The sequence below is a fragment of the Zonotrichia leucophrys genome, chromosome 7, assembly GCF_028769735.1.
Source record: "Zonotrichia leucophrys gambelii isolate GWCS_2022_RI chromosome 7, RI_Zleu_2.0, whole genome shotgun sequence".
Taxonomy (NCBI): Eukaryota; Metazoa; Chordata; class Aves; order Passeriformes; family Passerellidae; genus Zonotrichia; species Zonotrichia leucophrys.
Genome location: NC_088177.1, coordinates 36,149,027 through 36,175,166, shown reverse-complemented (window position 1 = coordinate 36,175,166; position 26,140 = coordinate 36,149,027). Strand labels below are relative to the sequence as shown.

General features: G+C 37.0%; 1 protein-coding gene across 5 annotated transcripts in view; it reads left to right on the top strand.

The window, feature by feature from the left end:
• ZNF148 (zinc finger protein 148) overlaps positions 1-23,794 on the top strand; it is a 40,838-nt gene extending 17,044 nt beyond the window's left edge. For 2 of the 5 annotated variants that reach the window (XM_064718237.1, XM_064718238.1), the window contains exons 2-7: positions 3,972-4,317; positions 5,518-5,643; positions 8,689-8,812; positions 9,475-9,558; positions 15,404-15,522; positions 15,859-23,794. In XM_064718237.1, coding sequence (XP_064574307.1) covers positions 3,988-4,317; positions 5,518-5,643; positions 8,689-8,812; positions 9,475-9,558; positions 15,404-15,522; positions 15,859-17,448 — 2,373 coding nt within the window. In that variant the 5' untranslated portion in view covers positions 3,972-3,987 and the 3' untranslated portion in view covers positions 17,449-23,794. The remainder of the gene's footprint in view (positions 1-3,971; positions 4,318-5,517; positions 5,644-8,688; positions 8,813-9,474; positions 9,559-15,403; positions 15,523-15,858) is intronic. The other 3 variants (XM_064718239.1, XM_064718241.1, XM_064718240.1) reach the window with 3 other exon arrangements.
• The last annotated feature ends 2,346 nt before the right edge of the window (positions 23,795-26,140 follow it).

The window sequence follows — 26,140 nt, the reverse complement described above, 5'->3', positions numbered from 1 at the left end:
ACTCTGCTAAACCTGCTAGTCAGGGTGAGAAAGAAACTTTCCATATCCGTTGGGACTGTGGGAGCCAGCCAGACCCGTGAACACCAGCCCACAGCTGGCCTGTCCTCTGGGATGCTGCTGTATCTCGCCAGCTGTCCCAAGGTTTGGCATGTCAGGAGTCTTCCTGCCTCTGCTGCTGAGAGCAGCAGGCTCTTCTCTGTGGTTCACTCAGCTTCTTAGCCTGCCTAACTTCCTGCCAGGAAGTAGCTTTAAATCCAGGATTTCCGCAGTTCCTACCTAATTTCAGAGTGATGTGGCAGTATCATCCTCCATGTGGAACAACCTTCTGTGCTGTTCTTGCCAGTGGCCTGAGCAGACAGATTAGGGCCACCATGTTCTCACACTTGATGCTGTTTGTTCTCCCTTGAATGTGTTTCAGCATCTTGAGTTCTTGTATTCTCATACCTGTCCACGTCATTCCTTTGGAGAATCTGCACTGACCTGGTGCTGTCATATTTCTGTAGTGTGGAACAAAAGCATAGTGAATGACAGTCTGTGTGAGATGTACCCTGAGTTTGGATTGAGCTCAGATAAAGGCTGAAATGACTAGATACATCTGTTTTATTTTCTTTGAAGTCTGTCTTTCAAGCTGGATATTTAGAGTGCTCCACCAAAAGAACCAGTCTCAGCTTTAGGTCTTTTGCACCATCTTTTACCAAATCTTAAGAATTTCACTTCTGTCTCACCTTTCTCCCTTGGCACAGGATATTCTAAACCAAAAAGATGATAAATTAATCCTCACTTTCTTCTTTTATGATGTTGTTGCAAGACCTGTGGGAGATCTGCATTGGTGGGAAGAATACAGCCTTAGTGCTGTGCCAGGTTTTGTTTGTTTGTTTGTGTTATTGCTGAGAAACTATCAGTTTGGTTTCCCAGTTACATCTGAAAAATACTTCATGGATTATATAATGTCTGCAAGTGGCTGTATGGCATATCAGACCTACATTTTCCCTTGAAGACATCTCATTTTCTTACTGTAAATGGATTAATTTGAGAGGCAGTCTGTCACATAGCACTACCTGAGCTCATTCAAGGCATTAAGAAATTGTTGTCTTTATTTGAAGACAGATACTGAGAAAGTCGAAAGCATTATTTCAAACTTGTGTTAGAATTGCAGGAGAACAAAAAGGGACAAATCACAAACATAAATGTGCTGAACAGAATTTTTCCATGTTCTTCTCCTGTCATGAGTGGTTTTAGTCCCTAAAATGGACTTGTTATGTAGGAAGGAAGAACGCTAAAAAGATTGATGACACTATCATATATAAAGACATGTAGCTTGGTGACTCTGTCCTCCTGATTTCCAGCAGAGCAAGGCTTACTAAAAATAATAAAAAAAGTATTTGCCTGAAAAGCCTCTTCCTTTGGTGAGCTTCTTACGTATTTGAAACTGAGAGGGGTCAAACCATCCTGGCTGTCAGCCTTTCTATGATGTATTCGGAAGTTTAGAACCTCTCATGGTACAGAGTAGGGACTAATGTTCTTTCACTTTTGAGTTATAAAACATGACTTGCCACCAGGATGTGTGAATTGGCTTTTTTACTTTATTTGTTGTGGTCTGTGGTGAGGTTGTTTTCTTTTTTTTTTTTTTTTTAAGAAGTTGAGTTGATTTTACTTTCAGAATCTTAAGAACCAATAGTAATATTTGAAACAAAGGACAATGCAGGAGAAACTCATGAGAGTTTTCAGCTCTTTCAGCTGGTGGTTCCATTCCTACCAAGTAATCTAGGATCTCACCCAAAAAGAAACCACTGTTTATTTTGTAAACTTGATGTAGTTTGATATAGAGGAAACTTCACAAATGTGTAGATACACTGAGAGTTTTCGAAATATATTCCTGGAGAAGAAAATTATTTAGAAAGTGATGAAATGGATGAAACTGAATATGGAAATCTAGACACTTCATGTACATTTGTTTGATGGAGTGTTTTTGCATGTTGGCAGCCTGTTGGACTGGCAGAGGGCTGTTGTGCAATTCTGCAGTGATGGCCCTGCTGGTTTTAGGCAGAGACCCGATTTCTGTGGACATAACCTGCAGAGAGACCTGATTTCTTTGGTTATGAATAGTCATTGTGAGCTGCAGGGAAGGCAGCAAAGCCTCTGACTTGAGACTTGAATGGAGATGGATCCTTTCTCCATGCTGCAGTCTCAGGGGGATGGAATTTGAAGCTGGCGTGTAGCAATGTACATATGTGTGTACATCACAGCTGTATCCTGAGTGCTTCAGAATGAAAGGTGCTGCTGCTGTTGTGATCTAGCAGTGTACCCACATCACGCCTGTATCCTCACTCTGAGTGCATCAAAATCAAAGGTGCTGCTGCTGTTGTGGTGCTGCCCAAGGTCCCACGTGGTGCTGTGGCTGGGCCTGCTGTGTGCTGTCCAGCTGCCCTGTGCCTCTGCTCCCACCCCTGTGTCTGCTGTGGCCTGTGTGTGTTTTGCCTCTGCTCTCTGCCTCTGGGAACATGGAGGGATGGAGGAAGGATGTCTGTCTGTCTGTCTCTCTGTCCGTTGGTGTGTCTGTCTCAAGGAGCACTGAGGAGTTGGTAGTAGGGATTATGGGCCTGGGGAATAGGGTGAAGGAGACTGACTGCTCTGACTGCACATCCAGTGTGCCAAGGAGGAGTCCTAGAACTATCTTGCATATATATTGATTAGTAGAATGAGAAGGCTGCCACTTCCAGCTTCACAAAAGCCTCCTGCTCTGTGCTAAAAACTAATTATTCATGTCATGAATACTGTGAATTGTATTGCTTTTCATGTTTGGAATTTATATTTCCTCACTAATGCTCCTGCTCACTGTGAATGTCTTTTATGAACAGCTTTGACCTCTCTATAGTCTTTATTTGATGTATAGCTTTAGCTACAAAGTTACATTTTCGTGGAATCACGGAATAGTTTGGGTTGGAAGAGACTTTAAAGGCGTCCAGTCCAACCCCCAGCAATGAGCAGGGACATCTTCACTTAGATCAGTTTGCTCAGTCCCATCCAACCTGGCCTTGAATGTTTTCCTGGAGGGGGTATACACCACCTCTCTGGGCACCTTGTGCCAGTGTTTCAGCACTCTCATTGTAACAATATTCTTCCTTATATTGAGTCTAAATTGACCATCTCTGGGTTCAAAACCATTACCTGTTGTCCTGTTTCAACAGGCTCTGCTAAAAAGTTCCTTCTCCACCTTAAAAGCTCCCTTTTAAGTAATGAAAGGCTGCAATCAGTTCTCCTCAGAGCCTTCTTTTTCTCTCATCCTGTTGGCATAGCAGAGATGTTCTAGCCCTTTGATCATTTTCCTTTCCTCCCCTGGACTTGCTCCAGCATATCCATGTCCTTTTTATGTTGTGGCCCCAGAGCTGGATGTAACCCTGCAGGTGGGGTCACAGGAGAGTGGAGTGGAGGGGCAGAATCACCTCCCTCAGCTGCTGCTTTGGATGCAGCCCAGTTTTCTCTCACTTGTGGATATTATGATATTCCAGGAGCAACAGTGCCCTGGGGTAACAGCGGTGGAAGGGCACTGGAAGGACAAGGAAGTAGGAAGAACAGGACCAGTATGAAAGAGGTGTTTGTAAAAGACAGTCAAAATGGAAAAAGAGAACAGAGCAAAGAGGGCATACAAAAAAAAAAAATTAAAAGTTTTCTAAGGAATGAGAAGGAGGAATTAGCCATCATTTAATTACCATACTTTTGCCAGAAGTCAGGAGCATGATTTGAAACCTTTTATTGGAAAGTGTTCTGTTGTGTGCACACAGATGTGCAAAAGGAGAGTCTTTTGACATTCTTTGAAGATATCCAACTCTTGGTTCTTACTCAGTATCAATTTTAGGACTGCATGTATGTTTGTTGAGTACTGACTTCAGTTCTTATAAAATGTTTTTAAGTAAAAAATTTTAAGCGAGCGCACCAATTGTAGATGTTTACTATTAAAACTTTCTTTGTAGGTAATTGCACTTAAGAATGAACATTGAAGACAAGCTGGGAGGATTATTTCTTAAATGTGGTGGCATAGACCAGATGCAGTCATCCAGGGCTATGGTAGGGATGGGTGCAGTATCTGACCAGTCTGGAGTATCGCGAGAACGGCAAGAGGCAGTGCTTCAAGATCGGACTATGCCGCACCAAGAAATTCTTGCAACAGATGAAGTGTTACAGGAAAGTGAACTTCGACAGCAAGAGATGATTTCACATGATGAACTCATGGTCCATGAGGAGACGGTAAAAAATGATGATGAAATGGATGCACAAGATAGACTTCCTCAAGGGCTGCAGTATGCTGTTAATGTCCCTGTAAGCAATTTCTTTGTGAAATATTGGAGAGATTACTAGGAAGCTTGATCTGGTAGTCTAATCCTACTCTGGCAAGAATCTATTAATTGCTTGTTTGGATTTTGATTATCAAAATATTTATGTCATTTGCCTCTGGCTGTGGATAAATTTTGCCAATTAAGTATAATCTTTAAGTATCTGTTTTATAAATATTTTATAAGCAGGCTGTTACCATAGAACTAAAGTGTTAAAATGTGCTCCTTTAAGGATATTTAATGTTCAGGGGTAACTGCAAAGCGGAATAAATAGCGTTATTAGAAGGTGCATACTGTTTATGCTGTTGATAGTACTGTTTAGTTGCTTTTGCTATAGGAAGCATCTTGTATGTTTTTAAGGTATGTGGACGCTTAGCAATTGCATTCACACTGCAGGTTGGACTGTGACACTTCATACATGACCATAAATATGCCCCTCCACGGAATCTCATAGAAGGCATACCTTGGCTTTCCCAGAGAGCATAGAGATGACTTCCTTTGGAAAACAGAGCATCTGTCTGTAATGCAGCACACCATCACTGTTACCCTTCAAACATAACGAACAGTCACCAGGACTATAAAAGTAGAGAGCCTTACACATGAAGAATAATCTTCAGAAACACAGCACTGTTAAAACACTACTCTGTTAGCTGTAGATCAGGTGGCTCAGGTGTTAGAAAAATGTGAGAGTATCATGGTCTTCATTAAAGTTCACATTAGATTGAGATTTTTAATTTTTTTTTTTCAAAAACTTCATTGGAACTGGTCTTGTTTTTTTTTTCTCTTAAAAATACTTCTGTATTAAATATATAATAAACTATTCCGTTAAATCTTATATTGACAACAGCACGGACTAAAGTAAAATAGGTATGAAAATCTGAATGGTTTTACAGATGGAAGTGATTTTAATATATGAACTGATCTCAAAATCACCACAGGTCAGGAAAAAAGACCTTGGGAGATGAATGAAAGGATACATCAAAATGTTACTGAGGAAATTAACTGTGCCCTTTTTATTTAAGATACATATTAATTCTTTCACTTAAATTTCTGAAAGAGTGAAGCCAGAAGATAATTCCCTTAGGAAAAGGTTTTCTGTTTCAGCAGTTTGTCATCTTCTAAAATTGAAAAATTGCTTTTCTGTAGTGAGAACCTTACCTGAAACTGGCACTTGGTATCTTAACAGATCAGTGTAAAGCAAGAAATTACCTTTACTGATGCATCTGAACAACAGAAACGAGACAAAAAACAAATACGAGAGCCAGTAGATTTGCAGAAAAAGAAGAAAAGAAAACAGCGTTCACCAGCAAAAGTAAGACATTGATTTGGCAAAACCAAGATTAAAAGGACCTGAAGATTTGGTTGACTATGACTAATTTCATTAGCATTTGAACTAGTTAGGCTGGAAATTGTTTGTTTGCTCAGTAAAGATGCAGTTCTGAAGTTCACCAGAGACCCAAAACAAAACTGATATAACAGTGTTTTTCTTTGAACTCCTTTTAGCAACATGAACTCTTGACATATTTTAACATCTGTCTCTCCAGGCAGTTCTCTCTCCAAATATTTTTTTTAAATTATGAGTCAGTAGCTTTGTAGACCATTTATAAATCATTACTCTGTATCTATCTAATAATAGTTGTGCTTTTCTGTGAGCCTGATAATTCTATATGCTTCATGCATAGTAGTTAAAAGTTTTTAAAAAGAAAACTAAAATGGTAGTTTTGAAAATTCTAAAAAGCTTACTAATATATAAAAAATAATTTACTGGTAGGGAAAATTCCTGTGGTCATAATCATCTTCATATATGTATTTATTTATATCAAAAGGTTCTTACCCTAGGTGCTGGTTTGTTACTTAAAAATTTGTTTTGTAGATCCATTCATGAGGACTATGTATGCCTGTATGTCTGAAAACAGTTTTCTTCTGTTGAGAAGCACTTCAGATAAAACCAGAATCATTTCACCTCATGAGGTAGCAGTGTTACATCTTGTAGTAATTCCCCAAATCAGTATTAATCTTCAGACTTAAAATAGAACATATGCAGGCTGCTCTGATAGAAGTAAATCAGTTATATGTTATCACACAGCAGCATTAAAATAAACCTACTCAGAAATCAACCCAGACTGTTTGTACATTAAATGAAAACTCACTGTAATACAAAGAAAATCTCCCAAACCTCCTTTTTGTTGCCCTGGGAGCAGGACCTACCAGTCCTCCTCAAAGCACTGTCAAATAAGGTTGCACCTGTAGTATTCTTGGAAAGCTGAGAAATTGCTTCAGATTGGGTGTGGAAGCAAGTTCCAAATGCTGTGCATTTTTTTCTCACTTCTCCCTTTGAGAGAAGAAGGAGATCTAGGTTGAGTACATCCAGAGATCACTTCCATGGAAACATGGCAAGGTAGAAGAGGCGTGTGCCCCTCTTTCTACAGACATATACTTGCATGCTTCCTTTTTATCTCCCAGTCTGCCAGGATTAGTCTTTTGAGATGACAAAAGATTGAAAAATGATCAGGAGAATTGTTAAACAGGTTCTTTTTCAGTTTCTCTTCCCCTTTTTCAGACCTGTCAGAGTAGAAAGGCAGAGTAGAAAAAAGCTGAAGGACTGACCTAGGTGAGAACCTACTGCAGTTTCAGTCTTTCCAGAGTAGTGGGGTAGATTTTCCATCCAGACAAGCAGCTGGAACTCTGACAAATGGAAGTCAGTTAACATTCTGAAACGTTCTAAATTCTGTTTTCTATCAATGCAGTGGTCAGGTAAGGAGGAAGCCATCAGGTGTCATGACTCCTGTGTCCTGTTCCCTCTGCCACGCAGACACACACACGTGCACACACGGACACACACGCACGCGCACACACTCACACGCACAAGCTTTTTTGTTGCTTTGGTTAGGGAAGCTGCTCTGACAAAGCTAACTCTCATCATTTAACAGGTGGTAGATTAAGTAGAAGAGCCCAGGTTTAGGATAACCATGAAATTAAGTGTATTTTCTGCACAATTATTATAAAATTTCAATATAATATATGAAAAGCATTTCATAACATGTATTTAAATTTGTTTTAAAGACGCAGTCGGCTTCATCAGCTGAGTAATGTTACAGAACAGAGTCTTTACAATTGTCTCTCTCTGTGACTGGAGCTGTAACACACCAATCTTACAAACGTATGAATGTGCTTGTCCTTCAGAGTGAATGCACAAGAATTTGCTAGTCTGAGACTTTCACCCTTGTTTTGACACAGGAGAATTAAAAATTAAGTAGATCCTACAGTATTTGCTGCTATTTCAGAGATACTGTTTCAGTTATTGACTCTCTCTTTCTCATCACTGTCATTATCATAAAACCTAAAATGCTGTAGCTAATCAAACTGCAGATGTGTTTTCCCAGCATACTTTTATTTTTTTTAATAACAAGGGACTAAACTGTATTATTTAAGGTTCCTTAAGCTCTTCTTTATAGTTGTGTTTGCAGTTAAGCAAGATTTTATAAATGTAATTTGTTTACTGATTTGCTTATTCTCTTGCCAGAGATAGTAAAGATTTTGGGTTTTGGTTTAGTTTTCGATTTTTATTCTTTTTGACGAATTAGAGAAAACCTGTGATTAGCTTTATTGAATAAAGTAGATGTGGTGCATTTTTAAAATTTAAGTTTTTTAAATTTTATATGAAAATAGCGGCTTTGTTTGACAGCAAAGCAATTGAGTATGGCAAGTTGAAGTCATCAAGGAGATGCTTTAATGTGTATATTAAGTGAGCAATACTCTATTGAGTGAAAAACCTGAAAGGGGAGAAGAATAATACTGTTCTCTTGGTTGTTTGGCTTTGGGATTTTGTTTTTTTTAAATACAGTTTTACCTTTGAGACTACTGGTTTTATATAGATGTAGATAATATATATGACTATTCTGGCTAAGCTTTAATGACTTTTAGCAAACATTTAGAGTTGTGATTTGATATAAAGAATTTAACCATTCGCTTTTTCTTTAAAATACGATTGTCCATGGTTTAGTGCCCAGGAGTGGTTTGATTACTTTGCATCCTTTCCAACAGACGGACAAAATAAACAGTAGTGTATAAAGTGACTCAGCTGTGCCTAGGGAAGCTCTAAGCTGATTTTCCATGAGCTGCCTTTGTCTCTGTCCTGTTGAAATATCTCTTAATGCACAACGAGACACGAGTTGGATTGGACTGCAATTGGAAATGTGTATTAGAAGCTTAACGCATAGTTTTGTAGAAATTAGCATTGTTTTACCTGAAATATTTACATTTTCTGCATCGAAAAAATTAATGTTTTTTTTTTTTGTAGTTAATAAGACATCTTTAGAGGGTAGTGTGAGAACAAATTTTACTCTTTTTAAAATAGATCCTTACAATAAATGAGGATGGATCACTTGGTCTGAAAACCCACAAATCTCATGTTTGTGAGCATTGCAATGCTGCCTTTAGAACCAACTACCATTTACAGAGACATGTCTTCATTCATACAGGTACTGCTTGACTTCAAATTTGTCTTTTCTACTATATAAAGAGTTGTTTACTTATGTTAAAAATGTTTTCAGCTCTATGCGAATTTCAGTTTTAAGAGTGTAGCTAACTTGGCATCTAAGCTTAGAGATTCCATGCACCAAAGTGTCAAAAGAATATCAGAAAAAAAAATCAACATATATTTAATAAACTGAAGAGCTAACTGTTTACAAGGTTTCTTTTCTTCCTTTATCAGAAAGTAATGGGTTGACTTGTAGCCTAAGTGCCAAAAATTGACCCCTTTGTAAATTGTGCTGCGGCTGCTTATTTGTCTGATGAGGTATCTCTGTGTTTGGAGAAGTGAAAAAGGTACTTACTGTTATAATAGCTTGCCAGTATCCTGAATGCAGTCTATGCCAGCATCCTGATTGATCTTGCACTTGAGGAGATTACAGCCATTCCAGATCACTCTTCCGTGCTAGTCTTAATGTGACTCTTAGGATCATGGAGAGAGCTCTGCAGTTCATGTACCTAGTAAGGCAAATGTTTTTTGGTGTCAGGGTATTTTTGGAATTCGCTCAGATGCTGGTGTTTTTAATAGACATTTTAATATTCCTCAAAAATAGTTATCAGAAACAACAGTGTGTAGTTATTAACTTATGGATGTGGAATTATATTGTTCAAGGTGAAAAACCATTTCAGTGCAGTCAGTGCGACATGCGTTTCATACAGAAGTACCTGCTACAGAGGCATGAGAAGATTCATACTGGTGAGTATAGTGCCTTGAGTATCTTTACTGGCGTGCTTGAAAACTGTTTCCCCACTCAGGCAAGGTTTCTGGTAATAAATATGCAGCCAAAAACCCTGTCGTAGTTTGTTTTAATTTAAAACATGTTACAAAGTTATAAAGCTTTTTAAAAGAAACTAGTTTTGTGCTTTCAAGTTGTTCCACTTTCCTTTGGCTGTAAAATGAGTATGAAGTCCAGTAAGCGGATCTGAAAGTAGTTTTCTATAAATAACCCCAGAGCAGCAAATCCTGAAGTTTGTACATTCATAAAAGTCAAAGTTCGTTAAGCAGTTCTGTCTTTTGTTGTATCAAGTTAATTCAGACAAGGGGGACTTCCAAATTACATTTCCATAGATTTATTTGTTTGTTTGTCTGTTTGTTTGTATTTGAATTTGATGGAAAAGTGCCAGGACTAAAATGGCCAAAATGCCTAACCCCAAAGGTATTAGTATCAGCTTTTCTTTTCACTTTTTTTTCTTCTTTTAGGTTTAATTCAGAACTGTTCTAAAAAGAAGAGTCTTAGTTTAAAAATATGCAGTATAGGTCAAATGAGGCCCGAAGCTTTAAACCAAAGCAAGTTAAAGTTTATATATGTTTATTTTTTTTTACCTTGTTGCACCACACAGAACCACATTCTTTAACAGGTTTGGTTTCATTGGGTTTTTGGCATTTTGGTGCATGGCCTTTCAATCCCTCTTTAAATATTTTGTAATATGGTCCCTTTTGGACTAGATGCCAATTTCTCAGCCTCTTTTTCAGAAAAGCAGAGCTGGTGAATGTGCACAGTGTTTCTTGGCTGTAGCATTTAAATGGATATGAAAGCTACTAACATGCAGTGCAGTGTGTGCATGTGTAAGGGTTGAGAGGGAGAAAAAACTCTGCAAAATGAATTTTCAGAGCAGTGTACAGGGAGTTACATGCACAAATGCCCTGTTGTTTATGGGATTTTTGTATCCTAGGTTGCCATGAGTCCAGACTAAGTAGGTTTCCTTCAGCCAGTCAGCCACAGAAGAGTCTTCCATTCTTCTGTCCAGTGTCTTTGTTCTGCTCCTAGTCTTTCCTCTGGCTCTGAATTGGTGAACCATGCTGCCTCCACTTTGTGTAGATACTTATTCTGAAAAGAATGCTCATTCAGTCTCTTCCATCTATCTGCCCTCCAGCCCCCCTCAAAAAGGCAAAAATTTGAGTGCAGTCTTCACATTTTTTAGAAGATTTTTCTTTTTTTTTTTTTCAAATGAGGATTATTCCCTGTACGTGGCTTTGAAAATGAGAGTCTGGGCAATATTGTTAATTAACACTTGACTGCAAATATTTTATGAATTGATTTAATTATCTTTTAAAATTTAGCTTCTTGCCCTAGTGAGAAATCTGTGTTGATTGTAAGTTTTGGAGGGAGGGGGGTGGATGTGGTGGGATTGTAGGTTTTTACGCCAGCTCTTACATATGCTAGTCTTTGTTTAGCAGAGAAAAAGGTACCATTTAACTAATTAACCATATCTGACTTTTTTTAGATAACTATGTTTCCTCCTTTCCTCAGCATCCTGAGCTATAGTTTGGTTGTTTCTCAGAAAATAGAAGATGGTTTAAATTGTATTTAAATTGTTGAATCATGGATATTTTCCTAGGTGACAGCTAGTAATGATTAGGAGAAAACATTTAAAACCCAGCTTCTAGGAGTGGCAGAATTTTTTCTGAAGGCTGTTTAGTTAACAAGGTTAAGCTAGAGTTTAATTTTTGGCTTCACCCAGTTATAGTATAGCTAATTGGCACTCTGCATACCTGTCTGTGCTTTCACCTCTATGTGACAGTGTTCACCACTGGCCCTTAGCTGTTTGTGTAGTCCCTCTGTTGTTCAGGGCTGCATAACTAAATCCATCCAGAAAAACTAAATTTTCAACTTGATTCTCTAATGAGAAGGTGAGCAGTGGGTCTGTGTTTTACTTTGATGAAAATAAAGTTTGTATTATTCATACCTTTTTAAAAAAATGTTTCTTAACTTTATTCAATACTTTTTTATTTTGCATTTTTATCTCCATGAATGACCACTTTTAGCACCAGTTTTTGGACAGTGTTCAAAATGCTGATGTGGAACAGGAAAGCTCTTACTCTTTTAAAGATTTTCATCAAATTTTCTAGTTTATTTTAAACCAGTCAAAGAGAGCAGTAACAGGTAGAAGCCCCATTTTGTGCCTGTTACAAGCCCCCAATTTACAGGTGCCTCAGCTATTTCCAGTCTGATTTGACTTTAATTCTCTGAACCACTCCTTCAAAGGAAGTGTTGTGAGGGAGTTAGGAAGCAATCAATGAACAGCCTTAGTCTGTGTAAATAATTAAACAGTTGCATCTAAAAGCGGACATTGCATTAATACAAAATTTGCTTATAATTGTGTGTAGAGGAGGGCAGCAGTGTTGGAACCCTGCTGCTAAACTTGTCCCTTATGATACAGAAAATTGCTATTTTAGTTGTAAGAGAGGGAAAAGTCACTGGTATGCAAATATTTTCCATATACGAGGTTAGAGAAGATGCTGAATGTTCTGGTTTTTTTTCTTTCAAATATGTCTGCTTACTTTTTGCTTAGAGATGTTTCTATATACCTTACCCACTCATGTGTTCATGTGTCCTAATTGTGTATGCCACCCTACTTTCCATTTAAAACACAAAAACTAAGATTACATTAAAAAAATAAAGCACCATTGGGCCTAACAATTCAAGTGCTTTCTTATTCAGTCATGCTGCTTTTTTATAGCCTTCTTTAGTATTTTATAATTTGTTTTTTGTCTGTTTAGACTTTAAAATGCCTGGCTTTATAATTGTTACAGCCTTCATACACATAATATTTGTACTACACTGGATGAGTAGTTCTGTTGCTTGGTTTTAATAGATTGCGAACATAGACACAACACATGAGCTGTTTTCATAAACAATGCATGAATTGTTGTATTGTATTTTTAAATTTTGAGGGTTTTTAACACATCTGATTCTTTCCCAATGACCAAGACATTTCAGAAAAATGTGCCCTGGATTCTCCCTGCATTATCAAAAGGCTGTTATTAATGTTCTCCTCCATTTGCAATAGATCCTGTCTGAAAAGTACAACAAAATTGGGGAAGGCATCTGAAGTTTTAGGCTTCTGCTAGGATGAAATTATTATTGAAAGCCTATCTTCATATTAATTTTTAATCTTTTCCTAAAATTATCTTCCATATGAAGATTAAAGCCAAAATTAAATATGGTGTCAGTTTCACAAAGGTTTTCTTAATCTTACTTTCAGAGTGTTCTGGAATTCTACTGAAAAATATGATTTTCTGTACTGTGCTGAGTTAACTCCAGGGCAGTGTCCCCAAATTCTTCTCCCTGTTAAGGCATGGCCAGCAGTGCATTTGTGTGTGCCCTGAAAGTCTCCAAAATAGCTGGTGACTGTAATCCACCTAAAATCCACAGGCCCCTGTTTAAGCCTTCAGATGGGGATAGGTGGCTGCAGAGGCTTCTGCCAGCAAGTAGTCAGCTTGGGTAGGAAAATGCTAAGGAGCTCAGTGTGCATTCACTTACAGAAATGAGTGTAAGGCTGCAGGTAAGTGTGTTAATGAAGAGTTGTGCATTTCCTGGGATTGCAGGATGGCTCCTTAGAGGGCTGTTCAAGGCCAGAACAGGACTCAGCTCTCTTGCTTTAAGGCTCAGGATAGTTTTCTGCCTAAACAGCCGCTCCATTCTCTAAAATAAATCTAAGGTAGTATGAAAGCAAGCTTTGGAACTATGTAAGGAGAGTTGTTTGAAGGTGCAATTAAAAAAAAAACCCACAAAGCAGAATAGTGGAGCAAAGGGAAAGAAAACAGTAAGTAGAAAGGACTAAGTAGTAGTCTTCAGGAATGCAAGATTCCCATGTATCAAACAAGAGCAATGAGGTCTAAATGTCCTGCCTCAGCATCCTGAAAGTGGAAGGCAAGGATTGGAATTTGATTCAGAAAGAACCTCCAGGTTCATTCTTCATGTTTGTAAGTGAAGAAATAGGCCAGAGGGGAGGATTTGCTTATAGGCAGGATGAGGGGGAATGATATAATAAGTGTTTATAACTTACAAGGGATGTTGAAAAAAGTGCAAAATTTTATGGTGCTTATTAATAAGCAAGAAATGATAAAGTTCTCTAAGTCAAGTGAAAGAAGAGATGTAGAATGCTAAGGTTGTGAGCCTGTGGAAAAAGAACTGATGGAAGCTGAGAGATCTGAGGAGAGGAGATAATTTGATTTAGGAGAGAATAAATTGGAATAATTTCATCTGAGAAAGGGATTGGCTGAGAAGCCACATGGAGAGGTAAGAATTAATAATTGGAAATAGGACATAGACTTACAAAGAGAGAGATTTAGAAATTGCTTGGAATTAAGGAAGTTGAAACTCTGGGCATTAGTGATCTGGCTAGGAGCACATATGTGTGTGATACAGATATTTTCCATTCTATTCTCCATAAATACTGGAACCTTATTTTCAGGTACTGTATTCCCATTTGAAGAAAGATGTGGATAAATTTCTCTGTTGGAAATGGAAAATACAAACATTTCTCTAAATGGAAAATACAAACTCTGTCAACATTTTAAATAATAAAATCTATTAATTTAAAGTTTTAAACTTTAACAATTAGTTGTTGGTAATTCAGCAGTTCATAATATAATTGGTAAGAATAAAACTACTTCAGAAAATAGCAATAGTCTGCATATTTCTGGAAACAAGACATAAATGGTTCATATCCCAAAAATCAGTGCAGTGCAGTACACAGAACAAAGAGGGTCTTGACAGATGCTGCCAAGACAATCCCTGACCTCTATGTCAGTCCAAAAGATTTCATAGTAAATACTAAAAGGAGAGATCTCTGTTGTTCAGGGTGAGTTCTAGTAAATAATGGTGAACTTCTATAAAAGCAGAACTGACTTTTTAATGCATTTGAAATTTTTAGGTTTTTTCAGAGAAACCTAGGAAAAAATATCAGAGGGAAGATGTAAGGCAAAAGTTAAAAGAAATAAAAATAGTTACTCCCTGCTCAGAAAGTATTGTTGCAGGGTTTCTTTGTGAGGAGAAATAAGGGGAACTGAAGGTGAATTCAGGGCAGTGCATATTGTCTGAACAAGTATTTCCTGAAAGTAAAGAACAGAACCCAGAAACCAAAACTAGCTAACAAAACAATCAAAATGAGAAACCTGTAAGTTTGCAGATGCTGGTTCTGCTACAGAGGTTTCTTGGGTTTTGACTTAATTAAAAAAAAATTAAAATTAGTTCTCAGGAAAAAAAAAATTGGGTTTCAACCAAAATAGTAGGACTTTTTCAAAGCAGTTCTCTCAATTCCACATGCAAATAAGGGAAAAAATATGGAAAAATAGAAAGCACACTCCAAAATGTTATATTTGAAGTTCGGAAATGCATTAATTCTCTCCTAGTAGGGATGGGTTTGAGGTCATGATTTGGTGAGAAGTTTGAGGTATTTTTATATGGTTGTCTGCCCTAAAAAATGCATACTGTAGCAACAATTCAGGAAGACCATCTTTGCAGTTCTTAATTTGTTAGGTGTAACACATACCTGCACCTGCATTAGAAAGAGGAGTAAGGATTTCATTTTAAAGGTGGGGGATTTTTTTAGCATAAAAGCTTAAAGGAATTTGAGGCATCAGCAACTCAGTATTGAGAAAATAGTGATATAAGCAAGCCCTGTGTTGTTTTTCAATAGCAATAGATAAATCCTCTTACTGTTTCTAATAGAGAATGTAGTATTTGATCTGGTAATTTTATGGAAAAATGTTAATTTATTCTTTTAGATTAATAATGCTATGTGTTTTTTATCAGGTGAAAAGCCATTTCGTTGTGATGAATGTGGTATGAGGTTTATTCAGAAGTATCACATGGAAAGGCACAAAAGAACTCACAGTGGAGAGAAGCCTTACCAGTGTGAATATTGTTTGCAGGTAAGATGACTTGGTGAAATCTTCTGTGCTTGAAAGCCAAAACACCAGTCAATTCCCCAGTATTGCAGATGGGCTTTCTCCGTTTCATACAAATAAATATATAATGAATGTTTTTTCAGTCAAGATGGGCTGTCTTGGTGGTGCAGAGTCACAGCTGGCTGTGGTTGATTTTATTGACTCTGTACTCTTGTTTGACACTTCATTAGAAATTGGTTAAGTGGGTGAATCATCAAGTAAATTCATTAGAATGAAAGGCTTCTTTTCTTTCTGCTGACACATTTCTTTTTGCAAAATAATAATAATCATAATAATAATCACCACCATAATCTCTTCCAGTATTTCTCCAGGACCGATCGTGTGCTGAAACACAAGCGTATGTGCCATGAGAACCGCGAGAAGAAACCCAACAGAAGTGCCACCAAAGTTGGCTTTTTGCCATCGGAGGAAGATTCCGGTTTCTCCACGCCTCTGAAAGACAGCTCCTTGCCAAAGAAGAAAAGGCAGAAAACAGAGAAATCAAAATCTGGGGATAAGGAAAGTTCAGATAAATCAGAACACAAGAAGGACAAAAATGACTATTTGCCTTTGTACTCTTCTAGTACTAAAGTAAAAGATGAATACATGGTAGCGGAATATGCTGTTGAGATGCCGCATTCTTCAGTCGGTGGGTCGCACTTAGAGGAAGCCAATTCTGGAGAAATACACCCACCGAAGCTGGTTCTCAAAAAGGTCAACAAGAGGAGTCTAAAGCAGCCACTTGAGCAAAGTCAAACCATTTCACCTTTATCTACATATGAAGACAGCAAGGTTTCGAAGTACACTTTCGATCTTGTGGATAAGCAAAGTTTACTGGACTCTGAAGGTAATGCTGACATTGATCAAGTCGACACATTACAGGAAGGGCCCAGTAAACCTGTACACAGCAGCACTAATTATGATGATGCAATGCAGTTTTTGAAGAAAAAGAGGTATCTACAAGCAGCTAGTAACAACAGTCGAGAATATGCCTTGAATGTAAGTACCATAGCATCTCAACCTTCAGTAACGCAGGCAGCTGTGGCCAGTGTCATTGATGAAACTGCTACAGCCTCAATACTGGACACACAGGCACTGAATGTTGAAATTAAAGGTAACCATGACAAAAATGTCATTCCAGATGAGGTACTGCAAACTCTGTTAGATCATTATTCACACAAGGCTAATGGACAGCATGAGATCTCTTTCAGTGTGGCTGACACAGAAGTGACCTCTAGTATATCCATCAATTCCGCTGAAGTATCTGAGGTGACCCCATCTGAGACGGTTGGAACAAGCTCTCAAGCTTCCTCATCAGATAAAGCTAGTATGTTACAAGAATATTCAAAGTTTTTACAGCAAGCTTTGGACAGAACTAGCCAAAATGATGCCTATTTGAACAACCCGAGCCTTAATTTTGTGACTGATAACCAGACACTTACAACCCAGCCAGCATTTCCTTCCATGGAGAAGGTCTACACATCTATACCCGTCAATAGCTTTCGGTCGGGGATGAACTCTCCATTAAGAACAACTCCAGACAAGTCTCACTTTGGACTAATGGTTGGTGATTCTCAGCACCCTTTTCCCTTTTCAGGTGATGAGGCAAATCATTCTTCTTCCTCTTCTACACAGGACTTCTTGGATCAAGTAACTTCTCAGAAGAAAGCAGAGGCACAGTCTGTTCATCAAGCATATCAAATTAGCTCCTTTGAGCAGCCCTTTAGAGCTCAGTACCATGGGGCAAGAGCTGGAATATCCTCTCAGTTTAGCACTGCCAATGGACAGGTGAACCTTCGGGGACCAGGGACAAGTGCTGATTTCCCAGAATTTCCCTTGGTGAATGTAAATGATAGCAGAGCTGGGATGACTTCTTCACCTGATGCCACAACGGGCCAGACTTTTGGCTAAGAAATCTTTGTAAATAATACTGGCACTTTAGAACACATTTGTCAAAAGGGGGTTGCTCTGTATAAGATGGAGTTCTGTACAGCTTTTAAGAGCGCTATGTTAAAACAGAAGTAAGCTGATATTAGCAAGACCAATAACTGCTTCTTTTTTCTTTTTTTCTTTTTTAAAAAAAATTTGTTTGTTAGCCATCAGTCATTGAACTGCCTGATGTTGGTGCCCCTATCAAAGGCAGTTTATTATTCACTTGTTTGAATCCAGAAAATATTTTACCTTCTATGAAATTTTAAAATAAACAAAATCCCCAGGTAAGACTTTCCCCCATGATTGTTTCCTTGCTGGTTTCCTTGTATGCTTTGGGAGGACAGTTTTTTGTCTGATACTATTCACAATGTCATTTCTAAGCTTGTCAGCATAGTTGTTGCTCTTCAGCAGGGAATCAACATGTACTAAACACACAGAATAAACAAGTAAGTTTTGGAAGTCAAACAAATGTGCTTTAAAAGAAAGCATTTTCTAGAAAAATCTTCAGTCTCTCTCAAAAATAATTTTAGACCATGTGCCCTTTATTTCTGCTTTGCATTACCTTGAGTTGTGTTTGGAGGGAAAGAAATTCTGATAGACTAACTCTACTATTTAAAAGTCTAATTAATTTAAAATACTTTAAACACTTTTTTTAAGCAAAATGCCTAACTGCTAAAGCCTTTACTTCATTCCAGAAGTAATGTGTATTTCTTTGTACAGCTGAATCTAGATGTAACTTTTTAATGACTTTTTCATATGCAGAAACCAAGATTTTGAAGTTTTAGTTAAAATACTCTGTAGATGACATTCCCAATTGCAAAATGCTTACACAAACAGTGTATTCCAAGATTTAAAAGCTTAATTGTACCTTACCCTACATACTCATAACGATTAACATAGAGCACTTAGCCAACTTTATAGTTTTTGATTTCTCAAAAAAATAAAACCATTTTTAGATGTTTAGGTTTGATACGGTTGCATCATTTTCATCTCATACAGCAGCTCCAGTAATTCTTTTCCATATACTTGAGATTGGGTATTTTTAGCTTCTGTAAAAACTGTTTTAATTCTCTGTCTAGAATTTTGACAATTCCAATTATTAATTTTATTGAAGTATCCCTGAAAGCTGAAGAAGTGGGCATTCAAATTCCCTATTTTTTAGTGTTTGCTTAGTAAAAGTCACTACAATTTTACCAACCCAAACTGGTGAATGATGCTAGTGAACGGGATTTCTTTTTCCAGCCTAGGAGAGTGATCAGAAGTTTTCATTGCATTTCACAGTATAAATAAACTGCAAAGTTTATCCCTGTACCATGAATATGTTTTTTTGAATAGTACTTTGTCTTGAAGTATACAGTATGGTACGATAAGTAGTTCTGTGTGCATTTTTAAGGTGGTAAGATTTTGAGTAGCCTAACTATTGTGTAGTTTAAGTTAACAAGTTTCAGATTTTTGAACTGTATGTTCATTCTATTTGCACCTTCCCTAAAGGGACACTGTCTGGTAGTTCAAGGCAGTTTAAGCCTCATGTAGGCTGATTAACCAGGGAAAAACACACACACACACACACACATACACACACATACACATATAGGTAGGTGTGTGTATGGTGGTTTTTAAAATAGGATTTCATCCAGGTTTTTACAGCACTGTTGCTAGCTAGTATCTCTCAGATAAAGCCATCAGGTAGGAGAAAAGGCTGCATCTCAAGGGGCTAAAATATATCCTGTCTTATAAGGAAGGACTTGAGCAGGACCCAGAACAGTTCCCACCTCTTACCAAAACAGTAGCAATATTTTTCTGAATTTTCGTTACCAGGAAACTGATCCACTTTGTCTTTTCCCTTATGGGAGCACTACTACAGCACTAACTTCACTTGGTACAGTTGAGGGAGAAAGGGCATTGATTATCCATAGCCTGCTTCTTCTGTTGGCAAGAATACAATTTATACAAACGAATTTCTTAATACTTTTGTATAAGAAAGCAGGCTCTTTTGATTTGTTGACCCTGTGTGTAAGGCATTTCAGCATGCTATGACTTACCAGTAATTTTGTCTGAATATTTGGCCACGACTTGAAAAGAGTGGGCATCAAGGGAGAAGAGTAAATTCCTTATGGATTATTAATGATACATGTAAAGAAATTTCTTTGAAAGAATATTTTTAAACTGGTTCGTGGTCTCTCTGTTTTTTTTCCTTTATGGTCAGTTTGGTTTTTTGACTTACCATTGTGTGTTGCACAGAAATAACATAAAGGGTCCCTATATCCCAGGAAACCACCTCTTGTAAGGCATACTTTGTGTTCAGTGTCCATTTCCATGACATCCTAGCTTGTGGTGCCTGAATAATACTGTGTTGGCACTTTTGTTCCTATGCCCTTATGTTGCAAGGAGATGGCAATTGTACTATTTGTTAAATATAGCAAGGAACAAAAGAGGAAAAAGAAAAAAAAAGGCTGGGTTATTACTGTGTTACTGCACTGCTGTGGGCCCACAGGGAGGTAAGAGGAATGAAGCCTCCTTCTCCCTAAGGGGACTGACTCAGCTTTATTTAAAAAAAGTTGCTGCATTGACACTCTGGTGTGAGAATGTGATGGAGGACTCGGAGGGAGTGGCTGTGCCGTGCCACTGTCACACTTGGGCACCTCTCCGAGGGTGAGTGAGGAGCAGGCTGCTGCACAGACTGAAGGAGCCTGCTCTTCCCTGCAGCCAGGGGGGATCCCCAGAGGAACTGCTGCTCCTTCCATCCCAGCTCACTCCCTAGCCTGCTGCTGAGCCATTCCAGCTGCACTCTGTGCCTTAGGACAGGCTGCAAGTCCCCTAAGCCACAGGGACTGTCTTGTAGGGTTCTTCCACGTGTACAATTAATGCAGTGGTGTGAGTAGCTGATCTGCTGATGCTTGAAGCTCTCTGCACTGGAGGAGCGAGCCAAATGTACTGCTGTGGTTTCCTGAGTACATCCCCTTCTATCCTGGAATAAGTGTTTATGTAGTTCTGGGAGGTTTAGCTCTGTAAAAAGCTCATGCTTGTTTAATAATGGCATTATTTAATAACGTTTTTCACTGCTCACGTTTCGCTGCTTTTAATCTGCTGCAGATGCACACTCTTCATGTTGATCTGGTCATTTTTGTTAGTTTTCTTTGTATGTGTGGAAAAAAGCAGCTTTGGTTGTCTGTTCTGTTCTTGTGCTGTCAGTATAAGGCTGGGGTGAGCCTGGAGATTCCCCTGAGCTAACAGCAGCCATTCCTACCCAAAGTTATGTGAGCACCAGATAGGTGTGTGTGTGTAAGGTGGAATTTTTGGGGATATCTACTAGTGATAGCACAATGATAATTTTGAAAAAGAAGAAATTGATGACATTTATTACCAAGCTCTCTCTCTCTCTACATATATATATATATATATATACAAAATACATATATATATATATATACACACATGCACTTATTAATAGGCCATATTTTGGTCCTAAATTACTTGACAGTGTCCCTTTTAGCATGAATCTTTTGATATGTTTTGCCATTAATATAACAGACAATGAAGGAATCAGCTTGTAATGGTATACTAATAGGCATTTACATTTTCTTCATTTGATTTGAGAATGAATTAATCATAAATGACAAGTTTTGGGGAGAAGGATTAACCATGTGTATTACTGTATGTTGGTTTACAAATAACAGCATAAACAATTTAAATTGGATGATAAAAGAACCATGTTTATGATCTTGTGTCTCCTAGTGTTGTCTTTAGGAAAATTGTGTTTCAAGAAAAAAATAGGACAAGAAATCATTCATGTGAAATAACACTTGTATTATTTTTATATTGTACTTGTTGGTTTTTTTGGATGATGGGAGCTTTTCATTGCTAATTGAGAAGTACAGTAAAATCTTGCTAATTCGCTGACCTCTAAACAGAGCATCTGACAGGTTTCTCCACCCCTCATGGTCCTTTCCCACCTCTGCAATGGTCTAAAAAGTACTGTAGCAAGGTCTCACACAATAATACTGTACTGCTTCACCCAAGTATACTACAGCATCTCTATTAGTATACTAGGAGGTAGAAGGAGTATTGAAAACTAAATTGCAGTTGTCAAAATAAATTAACAAAGTACTTTTTGTGATGTGAAATCCTTGATTTTGTTGCCTGCTTCTTCACTGTTTTCAAAATTGTAATTTGTAAAGGGTTTCTAAGGCATTGCTGCAAAGTATTGGGGTTCTACTGTAACTTTTGGAGTTTATTCCAAAGTATTCCTGTTCTCCTATGAAAACTTTCCACCTGAACAGATACATTGTATTCCGTGCTTGATCAGGATATTTTTATAGAATTTGTATCATGTCTAGTAACTATTTGAAATGAACCAGAATATTTGGATGAATGAACTCTGAATTTTGCAGCTTTGGATTACATTATGTATGTATATTTGCTAACTAAATTTTCTTGGCTTTGAGAGCTTTGATTTTTATTCTTTGTTTGCTTGTTTTAATACCATTACAAATCACAGGGAAAATCCTGATGCTCCTGGGAATCCGTTTGGAAATGTTAACAGGCAGAAATGTATTTATGCAGTCGGTACCAGTACACATGTGAACTTTCAAATTACATGGTTGGTACTGAAGCAAATGAATAATTTTACAGTTTCCTAGAGTTAAATGTCTTATTAAAATGAAGCCTTGTAACTTTGAAAGTTCATTGGACTTAGGGTAATGCATGTTTATGTTAGGCATGTAATGCATTTAGCTGAAACTCACTTTGCAAAGGACAAGCACTAAGAAAGTATTACTGCTAATGAAAAGACATGTCTTTAATTTGAAATTTTACCTTCTGTTCAAGTTCAAATTGTTTTGTGTCAGGGAAATAAATTTATAGTCGCTTTTGCTCTACTCAACATACAAAACCTTCTGTTTCCTTTTTAAAATTACATCTTTTGGTAGGAAACACAAACTGAGGCAAGCAAACATTTCTAAGAGTTGTTTCTTGCTTTCCTTAATCCAATGGATGGAAAGGTAATATTGTGTAAACAACATTATTTTATTTTTTTATGCAATATCATGCTGTAAATATGATTTATCAAATAAGGATGTACCTATGATTGAATCTTTGATTCTGCACAGCTAGAGTTTATATATAAATATAAATGTGTCTTGACAATCAAGGACTTATGTCAGTCTTCCTTTATGACGTTTCTTATTGTTATGCATTCCATTTGTTTGACTTGAGTATTTGTATTGTCTGTAAAGTATGTAATGTTTTTATAGCTTGTTTAAAAACAAACAGAAAAGCCTGTAAATATGAACTGATCACAGTACTGCTCTGTTAGAAGGCATATGATGATGTACTGTTTGTAAGCAATAATACATGACAGTGCTAACTTGACAAGTAGCATAAGGATAAGTTCCAAAAATACCTTTGGGAGTTAATAGCCTTGTTTGAGTTAATGAATATTCTTAATCATTTTTTAATAAATAAATTCAGATGTCCTCCTGCTGGAATACAAACCATTGTTTACAGAGCACAATTTCAGTCACAGAGAGGACAGTGTTTAGATCTATGGCTTCGTCCACTTTGAGTGAGAAAGGAATGGCTTGGCTGCACTTCTGCGAGACGAGGAAGACTGCTGAGGTGGAATAGCTGTGTCTCTGAGGGATCAGAGATACTATTCTGCTTCTGTGCTGATTCCTGCCACTTCCTCTACATAAAGTTGGAGTCTTTAAGTCCTGATGTTGAACTGATGAGCCTTGGGCCACCCATAGAAAGGAATAGTTCTCTTCTTATTTCGTATGCAGATAAACAGTGAACTCTTGAGTCACCTCTTCCTTTGAGTTGCATATTTTTCAAATTATGAGCTATGAGATGATGAGATGGGTTTATTCTGATAAACTAGATGTCAAACTTATAGTTTGAATTGAATAGGTATTAGACTGTACAGAGCAGCATATCAATTTGAACAGTCATCACTGCTTTAGAACCTCCCCCCCCAATTTATAAATGTATATGACCTACATTTTATAGAAAAAGAAATGTTTTTAAATGCTAGTCATTTATATAATATGTGCTTTGAAGGATTTGCTAGTCCACTTCTGTCACTTTTAGTACACTGGTATCTTTTATATGTAATGTATGCTTTTTATTATTATAATAATTATTATAATTATTATTATTGTAGACATTTCAGTAGGAGGAATTTTGCAACAGTATGAGGGGTTGAAATTTTCATTGTCAGAAATGAATTATACTGGACTTTGTCTGTGTAGTCTTGTCTTTCTTTAAATACTGTCTGGAAGGGAACTTGGTATTCAATAAAGCAAGTGACTTCCTTTTATTTTGAAGGCATACTATATAGTGCTGAATTGGATCTGCAAATGTAATGGATTTGAAGACAGAGAAATTAGTACAAAATCTAGTGTACAGAAGAAATTGTCTTATGAAAAACCTGATGATATATATAGTGAGACACTGTTACAGTGAATTTCTGATATAGTGCTATTTTCCTGGAGTCCATATGCCTTCTTTGTATTTCAGTTAATAAAAAATGATAATTTGTATAGATAAATTTAGGATAATAGGTTTATTTCAATCATTATACAGTATTTCTTTATCCTACAACATCTATTCCGTCCCTTTGTTATCAGACAAAAGACCATAGCCTGAATTCCATCAGTTGGAGTATGTATATATAGGTGAGAGATGGTTTTATAGGAACCTGGAAAGTGTGAATTTACATATTCCTTATGTTTCTGACAGAAATCAGTATGAGTCTTTCATTATTCCTGTGAAATGAGGAATTTCCTGATACCAAGAAGAGAGTGAAGAGTGTGTGTATGTGTGTGTGTGTGGGTCCATGGAAGATGTTTGGGTCTTAAGGCCAAAATGATAAAAGTATAAAAGGACTTAATGTAGCTCAACACATGACTTACATTTAATATGTAAAAGAAACATTTAAATTTCATAACTCACAAAAAGACAAAAATAGTTTTGCAGGGAACAAAACTATTTGGATAGCAGGCTTGACCAAATGAATTTTTTTTGGTTAAACTTGATATATTTTAAATTATTCTATTTCTGCCTTTATTTCTGCCCTAAAAGCAACTTAAAATATTTTGGGAGTTACTCTTCCTGTTCATTTGACTGTGAGTGTAATTTATATCATGGTTTACAAAATGTGGCATGAAGGATTGGATTGTTTTATCTGTATAATACAATGAAAGTTTGCTTTTTTTTTACATAATCATGGTGAATGGTATTGTATTCTTAGACTGATTTATTCATTAAGTGACTTAATAAGTTTCATCACTTTTGACGTTATTGTTTTCTTATGGTTAACTTAGTCTTTTTGGGTTTATAATACCCTTCTATGTATTGTGATACTAAGGGAAGTTATGTTTTTGCTTTATTTTTAATTAAACTAATAGTTTGATAATTTATATTTGCAAATGATGCATTTTAAATGTGGTCACTTGCTGTTTGAAAAATAAAAATATAGAATACTGTTTTATGAATAGACTTAGCAGTATTTTTCATGTTAGATAATTTCAAACAAAATCTGCTTTCTTAATGAGACAGATGAAGGCATGTAAAGATATATATTGTTGTGCAAGAGCTGAAGTGGATACTTTTCAACAATTAAATGAAATATTTAAGTATTTGATTTGAAACACACAGAACTTATTTGGGTTTTCTTCTCCTTTGGATCTCTTTGCCTCCTTTGATTGTAGAAAACAGAATATCTGACCTTAACTCCAATCCTGGTTGCCTGAGAAGATTGCACTGAAACCACTTTAATAGAAACATCTAGTGTTAGACCAGCTTTCCTTTTGTGATTTTTGTTTGCACTGGAGTGAGTTTGTACAGTGCCAGCAGCTCCTCACGCACATGAGAATCAGGACTTTGTTTAATCTCACTTGTAAGAAGGGTGAACTCAGTTACTCAAGATTTCAAGTCTGTTGGATAAAAGTAAGCCATGTGTGCACTACAGCATTTTGTAGCACGCGTAGTATATGGAGTATTTGTTACATAGATTTTTCCATTGTTAAAGGACATATTTAAAAAAATATTGAGGATAACAGCATTTATGCACCTACAAAACCATAGTATTAATTACTGGCAATTCTGTTTTCTCCTCTTTATTTGTTTGTGTGTATCAGGCATGATGTTTCCCTGAATCTTTTGGTAGGCTCCTTTTCGGTAAATACTTGATTTTTGTGGAATGCTTGGCTGTGTTGATTTTACTGCATGTAAAAAAGCAAGTTTTATGTAAGAAGGTATTAAAAGTGGCACGATACCTTTTAAAGAGAAAAGAACTGTGGGAGGCACTGCTCGTGTACCCCTGGAGCCGGGTGTGAGCACAGCTCCAGCACTGGAGAGGACTTGCTTTCATTCTTACTCCAGGCTGCAAATTACAGTATTGCCTTTTTAAAATACCTTATAAACATCATGTGATATGTTAGCATCCAGCCAGCATAACTGCTTTTAATGGTTTCATGTTTGATAGTTTTAAGTTGTGGGTGCACTCTGACTCTGCAGCGTTCCTGATGACATAGTGTCTGTGTACTCAGCCACCCTGCTTGTCTTTATTTTCACTTATATTGGTTTTACTGATTTTCATTTGTTTTAATTATATGGTGGAAATAAGAAATCAAAACTGATCACATCTGCCTATTGACTTTTATGATTAATA